Source organism: Hemitrygon akajei, unplaced genomic scaffold, assembly GCF_048418815.1.
Source record: "Hemitrygon akajei unplaced genomic scaffold, sHemAka1.3 Scf000055, whole genome shotgun sequence".
Lineage (NCBI taxonomy): Eukaryota > Metazoa > Chordata > Chondrichthyes > Myliobatiformes > Dasyatidae > Hemitrygon > Hemitrygon akajei.
The window spans coordinates 2873135-2896787 of NW_027331941.1; the positions used below are offsets into that span (position 1 = coordinate 2873135).

Genomic DNA, 23653 nt, shown 5'->3' on the forward strand with positions numbered 1-23653 from the left:
CTCCCGACGTAAGCCAGCTTGCATGGTGCCTCTCTGTGGGACAACGGCCTGCGGGCTGGACCCTGGACAGCGCTGATGTGCGGGAGGGGTTTCGGGGTCCGAGTCCATCAGCTCCCTGAAGGGGACCTCACAAGCAGACAGGGAGGTAGAGAAGGCACGCTGTCCCTCATCAGCCGGGCCGTTGAGTACCGGAGTTCGGGAGTTCTGAGGAGGTCGTGCAAACTCAGCCGTTCGAGTCTGCTCCCGCCATTCCATCGTGGCCGATCCCCGGGTCCCACCCAACCCCATGAGGCATAAATTATATTTAAGAAAATGTACAGATGGCCCGAGAGTTTGAAACCACGAACCGTATTAAAAAAAACCCAAAACAGCATAGAATATTACAGCACAGAAACAGGCCTTTTGGCCCTGCTTGGCTGTGCCGGACCATTTTTCTGCCTAGTCCCACTGACCTGCACCCGGACCATATCCTCCATACACCTCTCATCCATGTACCTGTCCAAGTTTTTCTTAAATATTAAAAGTGAGCCCGCATTTACCACTTCATCTGGCAGTTCATTCCACACTCCCACTACTCTCTGTGTGAATAAGCCCCCCCCCATGTTCCCTTTAAACTTTTGCCCCTTCACCCTTAACCCATGTCGTTTTTTTTTTCTCCCCTAGCCTCAGTGGAAAAAGCCTGCTTACATTCACTCTAACTATACCCATAATTTTTTATACCTCTATCAAATCTCCCCTCATTCTTCTACGCTCCAGGGAATACAGTCTTAACCTATTCCGCCTTTCTATATTGCTTTAATATTAATTGATATAATCCTTTTTTGCAACAGCTTTAGAAAAGAAAGCCCAAAGGTTAATGAACATATTTATGGCAATTACTCAAACATATAGTCAGTAACTTCTCAAACATTTGTGTGACTAAAATGTTTCCTTTCGACAAGATGTTGTTGCTTCTTTCAGGCCTGTAACTTACGGGAGTTAATTATCGAACTGTAACTAATCACGATCTGTTTCGCAGTTCCTCTGGCCCGCTGATTGTCGTGACTGTTTAACGCTCACTGACGCTGGCAAATAAGCCGTCATTTGACAAGGTACCACAAGGAAGGCTTATTCAGAAAGTCAGAAGGCATGGGATCCAGGGAAGTTTGGCCAGGTGGATTCAGAATTGGTTTGCCTACAGAAAGCAGAGGGTGGTGGTGGACGGAGTTCATTCGGATTGGAGGGTTGTGACTAGTGGTGTCCCAAAAGGATCTGTTCTGGGACCTCTACTTCCCGTGATTTTTATTAACGACCTGGATGTGGGGGTAGAAGGGTGGGTTGGCAAGTTTGCAGACGACACAAAGGTTGGTGGGGTTGTGGATAGTGTAGAGGATTGTCGAAGATTGCAGAGAGACATTGATAGGATGCAGAAGTGGGCTGAGAAGTGGCAGATGGAGTTCAACCCGGAGAAGTGTGAGGTGGTACACTTTGGAAGGGCAAATCCAAGGTAGAGTTCAAAGTAAATGGCAGGATACTTGGTAGTGTGGAGGAGCAGAGGGATCTGGGGTATATGTCCACAGATCCCTGAAAGATGCCTCACAGGTAGATAGGGTAGTTAAGAAAGCTTATGGAGTATTAGCTTTCATAAGGCGAGGCATAGAGTTTAAGAGACGCGATGTAATGATGCAGCTCTATAAAACTCTGGTTAGGCACACTTGGAGTACTGTGTCCAGTTCTGGTGGCCTCACTATAGGAAGGATGTGGAAGCATTGGAAAAGGCACAGAGGAGATTTACCAGGATGCTGCCTGGTTTAGAGAGTATGGATTATGATCAGAGATTACGGGAGCTTGGGCTTTACTCTTTGGAGAGAAGGAGGAGGATGAGAGGAGACATGATAGAGGTGTACAAGATATTAAGAGGAATAGACAGAGTGGACAGCCAGCGCCTCTTCCCCAGGGCACCACTGCTCAATACAATAGGACGTGGCTTTAAGGTAAGGGGTGGGAAGTTCAAGGGGGATTTTAGAGGAAGGATCTTTTTTCTCAGAGAGTGGTTGGCGCGTGGAATGCACTGCCTTAATGGCTGGGGAGGTGGTTACAGAAATAGGCAACGTAACTCACCTAAGTCGTGACTCAACTTAAAGATAAAACAACGTGTGTTGAACATGGAATGTTCGAGCGAACATCATGACGAATCCCCGTTTCCCTTTACAATGTCCTCTGCATTACAACATTGATTCCCAAACTTTCGAAGAGTGTTTCCCAAACTTCAATGCCAAGTGCGGTCTATCTGTGCCTTTGAAATCAAGAAATCGAAGCAATGTGTTATATTTCGCAGACAGGCGAAGGAGCTGTCGGTTCAATCTTCACGCTAAGCATTGTAGCAAACACTCGACACTTACGTGTACTTCAACACTTAAAGCAGAGTTCCCAGCAAATTTACATCGCGCAATTTAGGTCCTTAGCAGAATGACAAGGAAGACTGTGCGGTCAAGAAGAGACTTTCTCTGTCTCCCAACTAGATCCGCCCGAAATGAGACTGACGATTTAAAGGCCCCACACCAAATGGGTTCAATTATGGTCACCTCACGACGGGAAGGATGTGGATGCTATAGAGAGAGTTCAGAGGAGATTTACAAGGATGTTTCCTGGAGTGGGGAGCTTGCCTTATGAGAACAGGTTGAGTGAACTCGGCCTTTTCTCCTCGGAGCGACAGAGGATGAGAGTTGACCTGATAGAGGTTTATAAGATGATGAGAGGCATTGATCATTTGGATAGTCAGAGACCTTTTTTCCCATTGTCGGAATGGCTAACGCGTTGGGGAGGGGGGATGGTCATAGTTCTAAGGTGCTTGGAAGTAAGTACAGGGGGGATGTTAGGGGTACGTTCTTCACACAGAGAGTGGCGGGTGCGTGGAATGCACTGCCAGCGACGGTGGTTAAGGTGGATGCAGTAGGCTCTTTGAAGTGAATCTTAGATAGGTAAGTGGAGCTTAGTAAAATAGTGGGCTGTGCGCTAGCGAAATTCTAGACAGTTTCTAGAGTAGGTCCCAGGGCCAGTACAGCATTATGGGCCGAAAGGCCTGTAATGCGCTAGAGGGTTGTATGTTCTATGCTCTATATACCTGATGAAGTGCTTTGTTGACAATTGGCGAATAAATCGGAGGTGGCACCGAAAATTTGGTGTCTGCGACTGGACTTTCCTGGTCAATAGTTCAATATTTAACATTTCCTGAAATAACTGATCGAATATTTATCAACCTATCTTTTTTTTTCTTGTCTGTTTATTTGTTTAGACTTGGGTTCAATCAGCTGGGTGATTCGGGAGTGAAAATACTAACTTCGGTTTTGAAGAACCCGGACTGTATGATACAGAAGTTGTGGTAAGTGATCGGCGTACATCAATGCCCCGTCAGGTCGCCTCACGCTGTCCTCGGTTGTGTCCACTGTCCTTCAGTAATACACTGAGCGCGGTTTCGGCGACACAGATGACACCATGCGTGCGGGCGGGGGTATCAACACATCTGAACAGACGTAAAGGGACGTGCGTGAATATAGATCGGCGCTGCGTCTGTCATCTCACTTTTAGGCAATTAGAATACATGGAAGGCACCTATTAGGTGTGACCCCCAGAGACAATTAAAAGATTCGTGAATTATTAACAGTTGCAGATGCTGCAGGTATGAAAGAGAAATTAGGATTGTGGAAAATCTTAGAAGGTCAGGCGGCCTCGGAGTAGAGAGAAGCGGAATTCGCATTTCGGTTGAAAGATCCTCAACATCACTGGTGTAGTGAGGTGAGAGGGGCGTGGAGAGCAGGAGGGTACGTCTGTGATATGGGTTGTAGAGACAGAGTAGAGCGAGTAAAACGGCGATGGGGAAAATGTCACGTGGGACCTTCCTGAGGGATACGTCCAGAGGAGGATGCGGGCGAATCAGGAACTCTGCAGACGAGGGAAGAATCTGTGTGTGAGCAGCCTTGGAAACAGAGGAATGAATTGACCCAAAAAAAGGGAAAGGAGGATGCGTTCAGTTAAGGACGTTGGCATGCGAAGGGAATAAGACATGGCGATGAAACGCAGTTCAAAATTGATCATGTGGAGAGTTACACCCGGGAAAACAAGGCGACGTGGGGAAGCAAGGGGAGTTGCTTTTTAAAAAAATATATATACATACACACACACACACACACACACACACACACACACACACACACACACGCACACACACACACACGAACACACATATGTATATATATGGGTGTGTGTGTGTGTGTGTATGTGTGTATATATATATATATATATATAAATATATTTTAATTACTCCAAGTGGTGACGTTGCTAGGCACGTTCATTACCCAATAAAATGATCACTTCCAGTATCTTCTTGCTCTTCTGCTGCTGTGGCCTCTCCACTTCAGCGATCGGCGTGCTGTGTGTTCGGAAATTTCTCTTGCGCACACCAGCAACGCGCGGCTATTTGCATTCGTCTGGCCTTCCTGTCAGCTGGAACCAGCTGTGGCCTCTCTCTGACCACTCCCATGAGCAAAGCGTGTCCACCCACAACAGCTGCAGCTCACGCCATCGATTTGTGTGTTTTTTTTGTTTGTTTTTCTCACGATTCTCTGTAAACTCGGGTGACGATGCGCTTGAAGCCCGAGGGCAGTCAGCAGATCCGGAGATCCTGTTGCACCAGCGCTCGTCAGTCAGAGCGATTGCATTTATTCTCCGTTCTGATGTTTAAGCCAAACAAAACCCCCAATCTGTTCACCATACCTGCTTGCCTTTATACGTTCAATTGCTGTCACCTGATCGGCTATACCGATCAGGAGTACAGGTGTGTCCATTAAAGAGGCCACTTGTTGTTTCTGCGGTCATTGATACAAAAGGGAAGGGGAACTTTTTCTTGCTTCAAAAGTGGTAGGGGAAAAGTTGGAATGAAACTGCGGTGGAAGGAAGCAGTAGCTAATTTTAAAAAAAAGACTGCCAGAGGAGAATACGCCTTAGATTATTGAGGACATATTTCATATTCGCGGGAGCTGTGCTAATATTCAATTCCCGCGCTCTATTCTGGGTATCAGCGAGAATGCGACTGCTGAAAGATCGGAAGGGTCTGAGGTGAACCTCCTGTCTGGATGATTCTCAGAAGAGCGGGTAACCATCTCACAGATTTGTCCGCCGGGCATCTCTCTTCCTTTTTCTTTGCTCTCCGCGAACAGATGAGGCCGGTACGTGCGAACGGTCATGAAATCACATGACGTTGATTGGAGGAACGAAATGAAAGCTCATTCTGCAACAATTTCAACTCTTCTTCTCCCCCCCCCCCCCCTCCTCTGCCGTCTAGGCTGGATTCCAACGGTCTGACGGCTGCTTGTGCTGAGGACCTCGCCTCCGCTCTGAGTGAAAACGTCTCACTGACTGAATTAAACTTGAGTACAAATGAACTGCGAGATGAGGGTTTGATAAAGCTATCGGAGGCTCTGAAAAACCCGGATTGTAAATTACAGAGATTAGAGTAAGTACCACATCGTGAAGCGATGACGTTTACGTTCACCGGTTCCCCGGCACTGTATATGGGCGCAGGTCTTGTCGCGATGCGATCATTTGTGTGTCTCAGGGATCTGTACTGGGTCTGATGTGGTTTGTCATATACATTAATGATCTGGGTGATGAGGTGGTAAATTGGATTAGTAAGTATGCAGCTGATACTAAAAAGGTGGCGTTGTGGCTAATGAAGTAAGTTTTCAAAGGTGGCAGAGAGATTTCGGCCAGTTCGAAGAGTGGGCTGAAAGATGGCAGATGGAGTTTAATACTGATAAGTCTGGGGTGCTACATTTGGGCAGGAATATTCAAAATAGGACATACATGGTAAATGGTAGGGCACTGAAGAATGCAGTAGAACAGAGTGATCTAGGAATAATGGGTGCATAGTTCCCTGAAGATGGAATCTCATGTGGATAGGGTGGTGAAGAAAGCTTTTGGTATGCTGGCCTTTTATAAATCAGAGCATTGAGTATAGGAGTTGGGATGTAATGTTAAATTGTACAAGCCATTGGTAAGGCCGAATTTGGAGTATTGTGTACAGTTCTGGTCACCGAATTATAGGAAAGATGTCAACAAAATAGCGAGAGTACAGAGAAGATTTACTGGAATGTTACCTGGGTTTCAGCTCCCAACTTACAGAGAAAGGTTGACAAGTTAGGTCTTTATTCTTTGCAGCGTAGAAGGTTGAGGGGGGACCTAATAGAGGTATTTAAAATTATGAGGGGCATAGATGGAGTTGACGTGGATAGGCTTTTTCCATTGAGAGTAGGGGAGATTCAAACAAGAGGGACATGAGTTTGAGAGTTGGGGGGCGAAAGTTTAGGGGTACACGAGGGGTAATTTTTAACTCAGAGAGTGTGGAACGAGCTTCCAGTAGAAGTGGTTGAGGCAGGTTCGATATTGTCATTTAAAGTAAAATTGGACAGGTATATGGACCTGAAAGGAATGGAGGGTTATGGGCTGAGGGCAGGTCGGTGGGACTAGGTGAGAGTAAGCGTTCGGCACGGACTAGAAGGACCGAGATGGCCTGTTTCCGAGCGGTAATTGTTATATGGCTATATTTATGAAGCTCCTCTCCTCACTTGAGTTCTCGAGCCCAGCCCCAACGCTCGATTTACGGTGGCTGATTTTTGTCCCTGGGCTGCCTATTCGATTGTGTTACTGTTCGCAACACCTCAGGTGGTCACCTAATCACAGGAAGGATATTAATAAGGTTGAAAGAGTGCAGAGAAGGTTTACAATGATGTTGCCGCGACTTGAGGAACTGGGATACATAGAAAGATTGAATAGGTTAGGACTTTATTCCCTGGAGCGTAGAAGAGTGAGGGGAGATACGATAGAGGTATATAAAACTATGATGGGTATACACAGAGTGAATGCAAGCAGGCTTTTTTTCCATTGAAGCCAGGGGAGAAAAACAGAGGACATGGGTTAAGGGTGAAGGGGGAAAAGTTTTAAAGGGAACATGGGGGGGGGGGGCTTCACACAGAGAGTGGTGGGAGTGTGGAATGAGCTGCCAGATGAAGTGGTAAATGCGGGCTCACTTTTAACATTTAAGAAAAACTTGGACAGGTACATGGATGAGAGGGGTATGGAGGGATATAGTCCTGGTGCGGGTCAGTAGGACTGGTCAGAAAAATGGTTCGGCACAGCCAAGAAGGCCAAAGGGGCCTGTTTCTGTGCTGTAATGTTCTATGGTTCTATGGGACGCTGCCGCTGAGCCTACGTCAGATCAAACGTGGCCGAAGTTCAGGTGAGTCCAGGATATCAATACAGGAGAGGTTGCTGGGAGTATATCCACTGAACTTCTTTCGGGATTTCATTCAACTCAGATGGCGCTTACCTTAAACATCTTGCTGGTCTGTTTAAAATGCAAACTTCTATATGTTCATTTCAATACTTTTTACTGAGGTACCTTGAGTGTCAGGTTTTTTTAAACGACCATTCAGTTTCAGCACTAGCTTTTGCAAGAGATCAGTCTGCGATGCGGCCTCGCCAACTGCCGCCACCTTTGCAACACAGACGCCCCTCTGCTGTCAAACACCTGGAAGTATCATCAACGGTGATGATAGTTGCAAAGTTTGTGGAAAGTTTGTGCTTTGGAGCAGACTCGGAAAAGTTAAAAATAAAATTCTGATAGTGAGCCGCGTCATCTGAGCCAAAGAGATCAGGACAGTAGATAGTAGCATGATCAATGTAGCCCAGTGCACTTATTCATTCTGTCCCTATTTTTTCTTTCGTTCAATCTACAGGTTGATGGATTCTTGTCTCACAGATTCTGGAGCCAAGGATCTCGCCTCCGCTCTAGAAACCAACCGCTCATTGGACGGGGCGGACCTGGAAATGAACTCGTTCACAGACGATTCCGTCTCTGCTTTACAAAAACTCATAAACAACCTCCCGAGTCTGCAATGGGTCCAGTGAGTGTTTGTTGGTATCCAGTGTAATAGAATTTCCCTTGTCACGCCTCTGAAGGATTGATTATTGGGAGCTTGGAAAAAGAAGAGTTCATATTCTGTAAATTGGCTGGATCACAATGATCGGTACATTGTTCTGTGGTAACGTAGTACAGTACTGATAATCACTTTCAGCCGCTAACACAGGAATGTATTCAATCCGGAGGCACTGCCCAGTCATGTTCCACAGGAATGAAACTCTCACTTTGACACTGATCCTATGACATTGCCCACCGTCACGGTACTCCAAACATACCCGGGGGGGGGGGGGGAGGGTGTGGAATGATCCTCACTGAAATTTTACTCCAGCCACAGTCTGTAGGAAGAGATTTCACACCGACACAGCACTCCAACCGCACTCTGACAGTAATACACCCACACTCTGTGTCAAACTGAAACTAACTGTGACAGCATCCCAACCACACGCTGTGGGAAGCTAATTTTACCTGTGACAGTAATCCCAGGATATCCTGAGGGAAACTGGCCCTCACTGTGACAGGACAGCAAACATACACTGCGGGACAGGATTGCTCACTGGGCGAATGGACTTTCCACTCTGACAGCACACGAAACAAACTAAGTTCCACATATCAGATAGTAGTAAATCAAGGCAACTGGCCTTCTCTGTCGTCTAGAAGACGTTTCGCCACTCATCATCAGAAACGCTTCTTGAGTTCTGATGCATGATGGGTAGTTTTCCAGCTTGTAAACTCGATGAATTGTCTAAAGGTATTGCAATAATATGAGGGTTGTTTAGAGTCGCAGAGGTAATGGGAGGCTCATTAGTCTTTGCGTGAATGGAGTTGTGAATTGCTGCGGAGAGCTGTTAAGACTTTATTGTCAGCAGTCGATAGGTGGCGTCGTTCTCCCACTCTCTCTGCTCAGGGATGGGTTTTCCCAGTTTGACAACGATGGCTTCTTCAAACATACCTGCCCTCCCAGTCCAAAATGTGGACATTGCTTTCATCAATGGAGAGTCCCTTGTCCTTCAGTTGGAGATGTACAGCCGGGTCTTGGCCTGCGGTATTTGCCCTCCTGCGGCGGGCCATCCCATTGTTTCGTCTCGCCGATGCACAGGTCTATGCAGTTCTTAGAGGGGCTGGGGTGCAACACTACCTATCGACTCCTGACAATGCTGTCCTAACACCTCCACCACACGCTTCGGGAACGGATTCCTCACGGCTACAGTCCTCAAATCACACTCTGTTTGGAGACAGATTCTTACCGTGACAATCTTTCGATCACACATTATGGAAAGGATTTTCCACTATCTGCGGCAGGGGTGTCAAACTCATTTTAGGTCACGGGCCGGATTGTGCAAAATGCAGCTTCATGCGAGCCGGATCAGTCGGACGCGTGCGAACGCAGCTTTCGTTGCCTCCGTTTTTTCAGCCTGCTCTCATGCGTCTCAGTCTCTGCTATAACTACACAAAGTGTTTCACTTTACAAATTCCGTTTCTTATGAAGAAGACTGCCGAATAAACACTAAAAACCCTGAAAACCTGGTACCTGAATAAACTCAGCATTAGCCATATCATACGCCAGAGGCGCTTCGATTACCGGGGCCAGCTTTAATAGTAATTAGATATTATCTCGCGGGCCTTGAGTTTGACATATATGATATACGGTAATAATACGCCTATACACACCTTGTGACAAATTCACCTTTCTGCAGCTGCAGCCAGATTTCTGATGACATTTGCGTGTGCTGTTGTATTGTTGACATCCTTGTGCACTGTTGCTCACTCTATTTTGTACTTCCAACATTTTTTTTTTGTTCCAGGTTGGAGCGGAATCCCTTCAGTTTTCGTGCGAAGAATACCTTAAGGTCGTTGGAAGACTCCAGGTCCAAACTGAAGATCGTATTGTGAGCGCGGGGAAGGAATTATGTATGGACCAACGGGATTGTTCAGATGCTGGAGATCCACAGTAAAACACGCGAAACTCAGCAGGAGAGGCAGCATCCACGGAGAGGAATAAAGAGACGCCGTTTTGGGCCGAGTCTCTTCATCGGGACTGATAAAGAACGGGGAGAAGCCAGAGTAAGAAGGAGGTGGGAGGGGAACGAGTACAAGCTGGAAAGTGAGATTTCAGATCAGCTGAGGGGAATGTGGGCGGGTGAAGTGAGAAACCGGGAGGTACTAGGTGGCAAAGGTAAAGAGCCGAAGAAGTAGGAGTCTGGTAGGGTAGAGGAGTGGACCATGCGGGAGGGCGAAGTGGTGGGGGGGTTTGCCCCAGGTGAAAGTGACAGATGGGATAATGGAATCACCGAACACAGCCTATGGATGCATTTCAGGGCTCGGCAACTTATCTCCTCTGTGTTCATTTACTAATTATTTTGATGGCTCTTTTTAAATCAGAGCGAGCTGGTAAAACCTAAGGCACGGGAATAAGGAAAGAAACTCTTTCCTCAATTGCTAGGAAATTTCGGGCCACTCTAGTGACGTTTAGCATTGCGACGTTCTGCAGATTTGCATCCGTATTGCAGTGTAGGCCTGATTGTTAAATGCCGTTGTATTGTGACTTGTATAATGCTATTGTACAGGATAATACCAATCGTTTACATTTCTACTGGGACAACGTATATTCTATGAATGTTCCATGGTCATTCAATTTCCTCTTTCAATTCATGCATATCTTGTTCACGTCTTGATTTCTGTATGTTATGTGTTTTTACAGTGGCTAGACCTATTAGGTAAGCCGTTCTTCCTTGTTTATCCTGTAATATTGCATCCATCTATAAAGTAATTGTCTAATTATATTCAATAAAATAATATATAAATGACACTGATTATTGACTTTCCTCAATTCAAGCTGGTGAACCATGAGGGACGGGATTAGCCAGGCACACACATTTCTCAATTGCTGGGAAATTTCGGGCCATTCCAGGGGTGTCTTTCTGAAGATTTACATACATTTTGCTGTGTTAGCCTAATTTGAAATGCAACTGTTCAGAAACTTGGGATGATAGGAATTGTTAGCATTACTATTGGAACAATGTATCCCCTATTCATATTCCATTGCCTTTCTTTTCCATCTTCAATTCATTATATTTACGTCGTGTGCCACTCACTGATTTCTGCATGTTGTGTGTATTTGAAATGACCATATCATAGCACCATAGAACCATAGAACAATACAGCACAGAAACAGGCCTTTCGGCCCTTCTTGGCTGTGCCAAACCATTTTTCTGCCCGGTCCCACTGACCTGCACCTGGACCATACCCCTTCATACCCCTCTCATCCATGTACCTGTCCAAGCTTTTCTTAAATGTTAAAAGTGAGCCCGCATTTACCACTTCGTCTGGCGTGTGAAGAAGCCCTCCCCTCCTAAAGTAACACACACAAAATGCTGGTGGAACACAGCAGGTCAGGCAGCATCTATAGGAAGAAGTACAGTCGACGGTTCGGGCCGAGACCCTTCGTCAGGACTAACTGAAAGAAGAGATAGCAAGAGATTTGAAAGTGGGAGGGGGAGGGGAATATCCGAAACGATAGGAAGACAGGCGAGTGAGGGATGAAGCTAAGAGCTGGAAAGTTGATTGGCAAAAGGGATACAGAGCTGGAGAAGGGAGAGGATCATATAGGACGGGAGGCCTAGGGAGAAAGAAAAGGGGTGGGGAGCACCAGGGGAAGATACAACCCATCAGGATAAAAATTGTCAAAAGAAGCCAGAATAATCCATCGCCACAGGATTCTGCAACAGTTTAACTCAGTCTTATTACCGACACTGGCACGATCAAATTGCAAACGCTATTCACAAGACACTGCTTAAAAATACAAGCTCATAAAGTGACACCTCGCCTCCCTGTAAACACAACCCTGATCCAGTTTTAGAGTCAATCATATTATGACCGGGCCATTTGGGCAAATAAGACATCCCTGATAATGATCCGAACATAATGTTATAAGGTAAACATGCAAGAAAAAAATACTTAATAAATATACAATATGAAACACTAATAGCAGGGAATACTTTGTTCCAATATCTACAAATGGTGTTACCTTAAAGTTTTAGAATTAGCCCGCACGGCGTCAGAAACATAGAAACGTAAAAGTCTGCAGCACATTACAGGCCCTTCGGCCTACAATGTTGAGCCGGCCATATAACCTATTCTGCCAACTGCCTAGAATATTTCCCTACCACATAGCCCTGTGTTTTTCTAAGCTCCATGTACCTATCTAAAAGCATCTTAATAGTCCCTATCGTATCCGTCTCCACCGCCGTTGCTGGCAGCCCATTCCACGCACTCACCACTCTCTGCGTGAAAAAACTTACCGTAGAACCATAGAACATTACAGCACAGAAACAGGCCTTTCGGCCCTTCTTGGCTTTGCCGAACCGTTTTTCTGCCTAGTCCCACTGACTTGCACCTGGACCATATCCCTCTCATCCATGTACCTGTCCAAGTTTTTCTTAAATGTTAAAAGTGAGCCCGCATTTACCACTTCATCTGGCACCACTCTCTGTGTGAAGAAGCGCTCCCCCAATGTTCCCTTTAAACTTTTCCCCCTTCACCCTTAACCCATGTCCTCTGGTTTTTTTTCTCCCCTAGCCTCAGTGGAAAAAGCCTGCTTGCATTCACTCGATCAATACCCATCAAAATTTTATACACCTCTATCAAGTCTCCCCTCATTCTCCTACGCTCCAGGGAATAAAGTCCTAACCTATTCAACCTTTCTCTGTAACTCAGTTTCTCAAGTCCCGGCAACATCCTTGTAAACCTTCTCTGCACTCTTTCAACCTTATTAATATCCTTCCTGTAATTCGGTGACCAAAACTGCACACAATATACAATCTATTTTATCCGCCTCTACCACCTTCGCTGGCAGTGCATTCCACGCACCCACCACTCTCCGTGTGAAAAACTCACCCCCCACACATCCCTTCTGTACCTACTCCCATCACCTTTAAACTAGACCCCTCGTGTTAACCATTTCAGCCCCGGGGTAAAAAGAAAAGCCTCTGGATATCGACACGATTAATGCATCTCATCATCGGATACACTTCTGTTAGGTCAGTCCTCACACTCCGTCGTTCCAAGGCCGGGTTCACTCAACCTATTCACGTAAGGTACGCTCTCCAATCCAGGCAACATCCTCTGCACTATCTCTATCGTATCCACATCCTTCCTGTAGTGACGTGACCAGAACTGAACACAGGACTCCAGGTGGGCTCGAACTGAGGTTTCACACAGCTGTAACATTACAACACGGCTCTTGAACTCTATCCCACGGTTGATGAAGGCCAACACACCATACGCCTTCTTAACAAAACTGTCAACCTGCGCAGCTGCTTTGAGTATCCCTCGGACACGGAGCCCAAGACCTCGCTGATCCTCCACACTGCAAAGAGTCCTGCCGTTAATATTATATTTTGACCTGCCAAAATCCATCACTTCACAATTATGTGGGACGCATTCCACCCGCGAATTCTCAGTTCTGCGTTCTATCGATGATGCGCTGTAACATCTGACAACCCTTCAGACTATCCACAACACCCCTGACTTTTGTGCCTTTCAAAAGCACTAGCACATCCTATTTCTTAATGTCTAAACACTCAACAATGTCAGTCCGCTGTAAGTCCATTGCCAAGGTCCTTTACCCTGGTGAATACTGAAGCACAGTGTTCATTAGGTACCTCTGCTGCCTCCTCCGGCTACATGCACATGTCTCCAGTCTTGCTCCGGTTTGGTCCCCTCCTTACACGGCTTACCCTCTTGCCCTTCACATACTTGTAGGGTCCCTCGGGGCTTTCCTTACTCGTGCTCGCGAAAGACGCCTCAAGGCTCCTTCTGGCTCTCCTAATTTAATTCTTGAGCTGCTTCCTGCCACCCTTGTAATTTTCTGGCACTCCAACAGAACGTAGTGTCTGAACCTTTGTTAAGCTTTCTCTTTCCTTCCTAAGCTTTTCACAAACTTATCATAAGCTCTTCTTTTCTTCTTAACTAGATTTTCTACATCCTTTTGTACACCGTGGTTCTTTTACCCTACCATCCTTTCCCTGCCTCAAAGGAGCATATCGATGCGGAACGCCATGCAAATGTTCCCCGAACATTTCTGCAGTTCATTTCCCTGGGAACACCTGTTTCCCAGTTTATGTTCCTAAGTTTCTGCCTAATAGCATCACGTTTTCCCCTTTTCCCAATTAAATATTTTCCCAAATATTCATTCATATCTTCAGCAAGCTAGTACTAACCAGCACGAGAGAAATGAATGTTCTTTGCTATGTCCGTATCCCAGGTTTCACCACTTGAGTTGAGAATTGTAATATAATCATCATCGTCATCATCATCATCATCATCATCATCATCATCATCATCATCATCATCATCATCATCATCATCATCATCATCATCATCATCATCATCAGAATCATCATCATCATAAGTGATATATTCTTAACCTAACTGTGTTGGAAATCTCCAAATGAATATCAAACAAAGATACACTCATTTGCCGTCTGCCTGTTGATTCTACCGCAAGACACGTGCAGCATTCATTTCCCCTTTCAAATGTACCGAACACGCCGTTCTTCCCTCTTCTACTAAAAGCTCCCTTTCTTACGACACGTCTCAATGCAAGCAACGGCGATAAGGCACTGGCCCTGTTTTCTCTCCACCATCCCAGTCTTGCAGGTAGCACTGAGACCTCCGTCGCCCACCCCATGAAAGTTTCCCTGTGTACTTGATCTTCTTTTGTATTGATGAAAAAGGCGCACGCGACCGTGTCTTTTTCTTACCCCTCCTAGGTAAGCCCATTGTACTCTATTAATCAATAATCTATCCCAACATCCCTGCGACGCCACTCTCTAAATCCCGCTGACAAAGTCATCTTCCACCTCTCATCAACTGTACAAAGGGTACCTTTTTTCTTTATGTCCACATTCATATAAGGACCATAAAATCACTGGGCCCTTCACTTGCAAGGACCAAAAAACTCTTCCACCATAACAGATATTTCTCGTCATTCCCCATCCAACGTAACGTACAAGGGGCTGTATTTTCCCCCTTAACCAAGTCCAGCTCCTGACATTCACGAGTGAGATCTACTAAGCCCGGCGGGACTGTTTCTACCGACAGCAGAAAGGGCAGATGAGGGCTACTGGTGCGTTAAAACCAGTCGCTTCGGTTAGATGGAGCTCTCAGCCGCGGTTGGCAGCTCACCTAGGATATGGAAAGCTCTGATCTCAAACCTCCGCGGCCGTCGGGCTATAGCCACCCACGGGGAAGGCTTCGGGAGTAAACCCCGAGGTGACAAATCGGGGGTTGGGGCCCCTCAGGCAGTCCCAGGTTGAGCTCAACGCTGACTGGCAACCCGTGCGACGCTTCTGGTATCCGCTTCTGCCGTTCCATTGGGATAATCAGATGACAAAGACGTGGAACTTGCAGCTTGGGCAACAGCCCGCCCTCCATTTTGTACTGCTTCAGTTTGCGGATCCACGCTGCTAGGCGCAACGTCCTTGGTCGACACCAAACAAAGAAGATATCTGCCCCTCCCGCCCAGTCACTCCGTCTCTCTCTCTCTGTCGCTCTTCACCCCCCCCCCCCCCTTCCTGTGTAACTCTGTGGTTAAGAAGGCATTCATCAATCGTGGGATTGAGTTTAGGAGCCGAGAGGTAATGTTGCAGTTATATAGGACCCTGGTCAGACCCCACTTGGAGTACTGTGCTCAGTTCTGGTCACCTCACTACAGGGAGGATGTGGAAACCATAGAAAGGGTGTAGAGAGATTTACACGAATGTTGCCTGGATTGGGGAGCATGCCCTATGAGAATAGGTTGAGTGAACTCGGCCTTTTCTCCTTGGAGCGACGGAGGATGAGAGATGACTTAATAGAGCTGCATAAGATCATGAGAGGAATTGATCGTGTGGATAGTCAGAGGCTTTTCCCCAGGGCTGAAATGGATAGCACGAGGGGGGCACAGTTTTAAAGTGCTTGTAACTAGGTACAGAGAAGGTGTCAGGGGTAAGTTTTTATGCGGAGAGTGGTGAGTGCGTGGAATGGGCTACCGGCAACGGTGGTGGAGGCTAATATTATAGGGTCTTTTCAGAGACTTTTAGATAGGTACATGGAGCTTAGAAAAGTAGAGGGCTATGGGTAAGCCTAGTAATTTCTCAGGTAAGGACATGTTCGGCACAACCTTGTGAGCCGAAAGGCCTGTATTGTGCTGTAGGTTTTCTATCTCTTTATGTTTCCTCTCTTTCTCTCTCTCTCTCTCTCTCTCTCTCTCTCTCTCTCTCTCTCTCTCTCTCTCTCTCTCTCTCTCTCTCTCTCTCTCTCTCTCTCGCTATCTATCTATCTAACTATCTATCTATCAATCTTTCTCCCTTTCTCACTTCCTCTTCCCCGTCTCTCTCTCCCTCTACCTCTCTATCTTTCTTTCATCCTCTCTTCCCCTACTCTCTCTCTCTTTCTCTCTATCTCTGTCTGTTTATCTATCTATCTATCTATCTATCTATCTATCTATCTATCTATCTATCTATCTATCTATCTATCTCCCCTCAATCTATCTATCTATCCCTCTTGCTCTCTTCCCCCCCACCCTCTCTCCCTCCCTCTCTCTCTCCTCCCTTTCTTTTTATCTCTCTCTTTCCTTCTCTTCACAGTTTCGGCTGATTGTTATCGATCTGACAAGTTTGCCCTCGTTTCTCACACTACAATCTGGCTTAACATACCGAGTGCTTCTGATTCCACATTTACTTTTTTTTTCCCGAATGTATTTTCTGTTTGACATGTTTTCTGAAACTCTATCCACTTCTTTTAAGAGACAGGCCGCGCAAGCCGACGAACACTCAATCACCACGTCAGTAGGTGCCTCCCGTGCCTGATAAAGTGGCCAGTGAGCGTAGGTCCGCGGACCTCTGCTACCTTAACGCATCCACTTCAAGATCCGACGAGTTGTGCTTCAGGAGATTACGGTCTGCACACAGCTGTTGTAACGCGCCATTATTAGAGCTACTGTCGCATTCTTATCCTCGTAAATCATCCTGACTATTCTCCTCTGACCTCTCATTAACCGCCCGTTTTGACGCACTGCATCTTACTCCGTGTTTTTTTTTTAGCTTGTTCTGTTTATTCTCGAGATTGCGTACGCGAAAATCCCAGGAAATCGACAGTTTTGTGATTTCCTCCAGCCACCCCGTCTGGCACCAATAATCATTCACGGTCAAGGGCAATTCGATCATATTTCATCCCCATGCTAAGGTTGTGTCTGAAAAGAACATCCGAACCTCTCGATCATGCCTGCATTCAGTTACTGCCTCATGTTGGGTGATTGGATATTTGCACTAACAACCAGGTTACGGGTTTGCCTAATATCGTGGCCACTGAGCGTGAATTTAAAAAAAAAGTATCGGCTTTTCAACTGTAAGAAGTTACTGTCCCGGCAATTTCCTTCACTCCCTCCACCAGAGAACTTACATTCCAATTACTTATTACGCATTCGAGCTGTAGATCCGAGGAGAAGATGTCAGGCATCTGCCCTGATGCGAGGCATACTTCCGTCATATTTCAGCCGGTTACACATTAACTAGGGCAATTATCAACGGGAGAACACACTCATTCCGCAGTTGCTATACGACGTCAAATGTCTGTTTTGGGTAACAGGATCAATTTTGCGTGACAAAAACCAGGAAGTCGACAATCTCTGATTTCTTCCAGCCATCCCGTCGGGCACCCATAATCACTCGCGCTCAAAGACAATTCGATCATATTTCATCCCCATGCTAATGTGTTTTTTTTTCTGAAAAGGACATCCGAAGCTCGCCACCATGCCTGCATTCAGTTTCTACCGCGTGTTGGGTGACCGGATATTTGCATTAACGTGCAGGTTACAGGTGTGCCCAATAACGTGGCCTCTTGGCGTGAATCAACAGAAAATGTCATCAGCGCTCCAGCTGAAATGTTTTGCTGCCTCATCAATTTCCTTCAGCCCCTCCCCCGGGGAACTTATATTCTAATTGGTTATTACGCATCTGAGCTGTAGATGTACTTGATGTACCCGTCAACAATAAGTATACCGTTTTGGATACTGTTGGTGGGGATGACCTACCAGGAACAAGTTGCAGTGGTCCTGACTCTGTCGGCTGAGGTTGGACCCTCGACTAGGAAGGGGAGGAGGGAAGAGAAGAGAGCGGTAGTGATAGGGGATTCTATAGTCAGGGGGGCAGATTGGAGATTTTGTGGGGAAGATCGGGGGTCACGGATGGTCTGTTGCCTCCTTGGTGCCGGGGTCCGGGACATCTCAGATCGGATGCAGGTTATTCTCGAGAAGGAGGGCAAGAACCCAGATGTTGTGGTCCATGTAGGGACCAGCGACGTGGGTAGGATGAGTGAGGGGTCATGCGTAGGGAGTTCAGCGAGTTAGGTGCGAAGCTGAAGAGCAGGACCTCCAGGGTAACAATCTCAGGATTGCTACCTATGCCACGTGCCAGTGAGGCAAGGAACAGAAAGATTATAAAGATTAATACGTGGCTGAGAGGATGGTGCAGGAGGGAGGGCTTCAGGTTTTTAGATAATTGGGCTTTGTTCCAGGGAAGGTGGGATCTGTTCCGACGGGACGGTTTACACCTGAACTGGAGCGGTACTAACAATCTTGCAGGAAAGTTTGTTAGTGCTGCTCGGGGGGTTTAAACTAAATTTGCAGGGGGCGGGGATCCAGAATGTGAGAGAGGATACGAGAGGAAGAATAAAGGACAGGTGGGGACTACACGGTACCGGAATATTAAGTTTGTAGCAGAGAAAGGTGAGGCGGAACAAGTGATAAGGAGGACACATGTACAGAGGGATGGTCTGACGGAGCATGGAGTTAAATGTGCAGAATGTATAAGTAAATTTAGGAAGGACAACAAAATTCAAGGGGCGTATAGCCCGAGGGGAGTTCGGGGAGCTGGGTTAAGCACAATAGGCAGCGATTTAAACAGAGAGAGGAGAAATGGGCTAAAAATTCTATATCTGAATGCACGAAGTGTCAGAAATAAGGCGGATGAGCTTGAAGATCAGGTGCGAATGGGTAACTATGATGTTGTTGGGATAACGGAGACATGGCTGCAGGGAGATCAGACCTGGGAAATGAATGTTCAAGGGTATACGTGCTACCGTAGGGACAGAAATGTGGGCTGAGGGGGTGGGGTGGAACTGTTGGTGAGGAATGAGATTCAGTCCTTTGCAAGGGGGGGGCATAGGATCAAGAGAAGTAGAGTCTGTGTGGATAGAACTGAGGAACTGTAAGGGCAAAAAGACCCTAATGGGTGTTGTCTACCGGCCCCTAAACAGTAGCATGGATATTGGGTGCAAGTTGAATAGGGAGTTAACATTGGCATGTGGCAAAGGTAATGTCGCAGTAGTTATGGGGGATTTCAACATGCAGGTGAACTGGAAGAATCAGGTTGGTGCTGGACCACAGGATACGGAGTTTGTAGAGTGCCGACGGGATGCATTCCTGGAACAGCTTGTACGAGAGCCGACCAGGGACAAGACTATTCTGGATTTAGTGTTATGTAATGAACAGGATTTGATAAGCGATCTGGAAGTAAAGGAGCCATTAGGAGGTAGTGACCATAATATGATAAGTTTTTATCTGCAATTTGAGAGGGATAAGGGCAGATCGGAGGTGTCAGAGTTGCAGTTGAACAAAGGAGACTATGGAGCCATGAGGGAGGAGCTGGCCAAAGTTAAATGGACTGATATCCTAGCAGAAAAGACAGTGGAACAGCAATGGCAGGTATTCTTGGGAATAATGCACAAGGTGCAAAATCAGTTCATCCCCCCGGAGAAGGAAGGATTCAAAGGGGGGAAAGGGGCAACAGTGGTTGACAAAGGAAGTCAGAGATTGCATAGCATTAAAAAAAAAGAAGTATGACAGAGCTAAGGTGAGTGGGAGGACAGATGATTGGGAAATTTTTAAAGAACAACAGAACTTAACTAAAAAGGCAATACGGGGAGAAAAAATGAGGCACGAACGCAAGCTAGCCAGGAATATAAAGGAGGATAGAAAAAGCTTTTATAGGTATGTGAAGAGAAAGAAGATAGTTAAGAACAATGTTGGGCCCTTGAAGAATGAATTGGGTGAAATTGTTATGGGAAACAGAGAAATGGCAGAAGAATTTAATAAGTACTTGAGATCTGTCTTCACTAGGGAAGACACAAGCAATCTCCCAGATGTATTGATGGGCCAAGGACATAGGGTAACAGAGGAACTGAAACAGATTGACATTAGGAAGGAAACGGTGATGAGTAGACTAATGGGACTGAAGGATAACAAGTCCCCAGGTCCAGATGGTCTGCATCCTACGGTACTAAAGGAGGTGGCTCTGGAAATTGCGGATGCATTGGTAATCATTTTCCAATGTTCCTTAGATTCAGGATCAGTTCCTGAGGATTGGAGAATGGCTAATGTTATCCCACTTTTTAAGAAAGGAGGGAGGGAGAAAACAGAGAACTATCGCCCTGTTAGCCTAACATCCGTAGTGGGGAAGATGCTAGAGTCCATTATTAAAGATGAAATAGTGGCATATCTAGAAAGCAGTGACAGGATTGGGCCGAGCCAGCATGGATTTACCAAGGGCAAATCATGCTTGACTAATCTATTGGAGTTTTTCGAGGATGTAACCAGGAAGTTAGACTAGGGAGATCCAGTGGATGTAGTGTACCTCGATTTTCAGAAGGCATTTGATAAGGTCCCACATAGGAGATTGGTGGGTAAAATCAGAGCTCATGGCATTGGGGGGAAGATATTGACATGGATAGAAAACTGGTTGGCAGATAGAAAGCAAAGGGTAATGGTGAATGGGTGTTTCTCGGAATGGCAGGTGGTGACTACTGGGGTGCCACAGGGCTCGGTATTGGGACCACAGCTGTTTACGATTTACATCAACGATTTAGATGAAGGCATTGAGAATAACATCAGCAAATTTGCTGATGATACTAAGCTGGGTGGCAGTGTGACATGTGATGAGGATGTTAGGAGAATTCAGGGAGACTTGGATAGGCTGGGTGAGTGGTCAGATACTTGGCAGATGACGTTTAATGTGAATAAGTGTGAGGTTATCCACTTTGGGAGTAAGAACAGGAAGGCAGACTATTATCTGAACGGTGTAGAGTTAGGTAAGGGAGAAATAAATAGAGATCTAGGAGTCCTTGTTCATCAATCACTGAAGGTGAATGAGCAAGTGCAGAAAGCAGTGAAGAAGGCTAATGGAATGTTGGCCTTCATTACAAAGGGAATTGAGTTCAAGAGCAAGGAAACCCTTTTGCATTTGTGCAGGGCCAAGGTGAGACCACACCTGGAGTATTGTGTACAGTTTTGGTCTCCAGGGTTAAGGAAGGACATCTTGGCTGTAAAGGAAATGCAGTGTAGATTCACAAGGTTAATTCCTGGGTCGTCCGGACTGTCTTACGCAGAGAGGTTAGAGAGACTGGGCTTGTACACGCTGAAATTAAGGAGATTGAGAGGGGATCTGATTGCAACATATAAGATTATTAAGGGATTGGACAAGATAGAGGCAGGAAATATGTTCCAGATGCTGGGAGAGTCCAGTACCAGAGGGCATGGTTTAAAAATAAGAGGTAAGTCATTTAGGACGGAGTTAAGGAAAATCTTCTTCTCCCAGAGAGTTGTGGAGGCGTGGAATGCACTGCCTCAGAAGGCAGTGGAGGCCAATTCTCTGGATGCTTTCAAGGAGGAGCTAGATAGGTATCTTATGAATAGGGGAATTAAGGGATATGGGGACAAGGCAGGAACTGGGTATTGATAGTTAATGATCAGCCATGATCTCAGAATGGCGGTGCAGGATCGAAGGGCCGAATGGTCTACTTCTGCAACTATTGTCTATTGTCTATAGAATCGAGAAGAAAATGGAAAATCAGTCTGGGGCATCTGCCCGAATGTCAGGCATACTTTCGTCATGGTTCAGTCGGTTACACATTAACTAGTGCAAATATCAGGAGGAGAACACACTCAGTCCGCGGTTATTATACGGTGTTAAATGTTTGTTCTGGATAAGAGGATCAATTTTGTCTTATTGCGTTATTCCTGCAAATAAATAATAAAGCGTGATGTAGACGATGATACGAAGATCGGAATAAAGGTAAGTCATTGTCGTTAACTTGCAGCGAAGGGTTTTGTTTTGATGAATTTTTATGAGTGTTTACAATGCAACAAAGCAAAAAAAAAGTTTGTACAATGCAAAGCAAACATATAAAAGTACAGCTCATAACAATTAAGAAAACAACCCATAGTAGAATTGTTACCACCCCACCCTTCCACTACCCAACTCCAAGCCAAACTTACGATATATTAAAAAAAGTTAATCAGAACTATATCACCACAGAGCTGCATTTGTAAAAAAGAAGGTATACTGCCTACTTACTGAGCTATAATATGTTCACACTTTATAAAAAACAAAATCCATAAATCTTAACCGTAAGAAGCTGGAAGTAAGGGATTTAAATACAAAAGAAAGGGGAGGGGTGCACCCTTAATCTAAACGGGAATTGTGAAAATATTCAAGGGAAGTTCCCCACGCCTTTTGAAACTTTATGCCCGAACTAAGAAGTGAATAATGCATCGAAGGGTTTTGAGCGAGCACTTCCTCCTGTTGCGTGCAAGCGATGAACGGACTCTTATTCTGAGTGACATTAACTCATTGATCCCAGGTACGGAATTTTTAATCCATGCAAAACTATTTCCAGCAAGTAAATGAAATGCGACTGTGCGCGGCTCCGCGCCGGGGAACAGGGCGTGGCGAGCATTCTGCCGATAAGATTATAGGCTGGATCTATGACCGTGCGTTGTAAAGCTGAACTTCGCTCAGGGTGTGCCGAAACACCTTCGGGTCACAGAGCAATGAATTACCTGGGCTCAGTGAATCAGAGAAGTGCCGTCAACGAAAGGTATCTATACCCAGTAAGGTTAGTGAATTTGAACACGCAGCATTTTCGATTGGAGTGCTGTATATGCATTACAATAATATTTCGTTTGATAGGGGAGAATAATGAAATTGCGTAAAAATAGTTTCTGAAGGAGTTGCTTCAATCGCTGTTACGTTCTAACGTAATGCGTTGCTGTTGGAGGTACTACCGGAAAGTTGCACTTTTACCGCATATAGTCAAAATATGTATCTTTTGAATGAACTGCTCCGACCGTCGTTTCCAAAAGCGACGCTTCCCTTGCCGGCCGAACTGACCTCCGGCCCTGGGGTTCGTGGACGCCGAGCAGAGCTAAATTTCTCCTCATTATATCTATTCGCCGGTGAGATGGGCGTCCTTATTTTATTCCCCCCCCCCCCCCCGCGGGACATCCGGGAGCAATTTGAAGTCAGTCCGGACTGCAGAGGTTATCCCGGTGAAAGTTCGCGGCAGGCTGTAAGAAGCGGTTTTTTCTCATCGAAACATCAATAGCGAACCATGCCGGTCCGATGTACAGTCACGGTAACGCCTTTATAAGTAACGCGGACATTAGCTTTAACCGGATCGAAATTACAATAATTCAGTTACGTGGGATTCAGTCACGTGGCCTGCCCTGTACATATCATGCGTCACTAATTGGATCCAAGATAAAGGTACAAAATTCAATCTGCGCGGGAGCTGGCCATCCTACACGTCCCGGCACAGGCGCCATACAGCAACTGCATGGCTGATAAACGTCTTCATCTCGGCTCCGACTTTACAGCCGGC

At 46.0% G+C, this 23653-nt stretch overlaps 1 protein-coding gene across 1 annotated transcript in view; it reads left to right on the forward strand.

The window, feature by feature from the left end:
- The window catches only part of LOC140721445 (uncharacterized), a 60649-nt gene that overhangs the window by 1499 nt on the left and 35497 nt on the right, over positions 1-23653 (forward strand). The window contains exons 3-6 of the mRNA XM_073036265.1: positions 3275-3361; positions 5321-5491; positions 7773-7940; positions 9760-9843. Coding sequence (XP_072892366.1) covers positions 3275-3361; positions 5321-5491; positions 7773-7940; positions 9760-9843 — 510 coding nt within the window. The remainder of the gene's footprint in view (positions 1-3274; positions 3362-5320; positions 5492-7772; positions 7941-9759; positions 9844-23653) is intronic.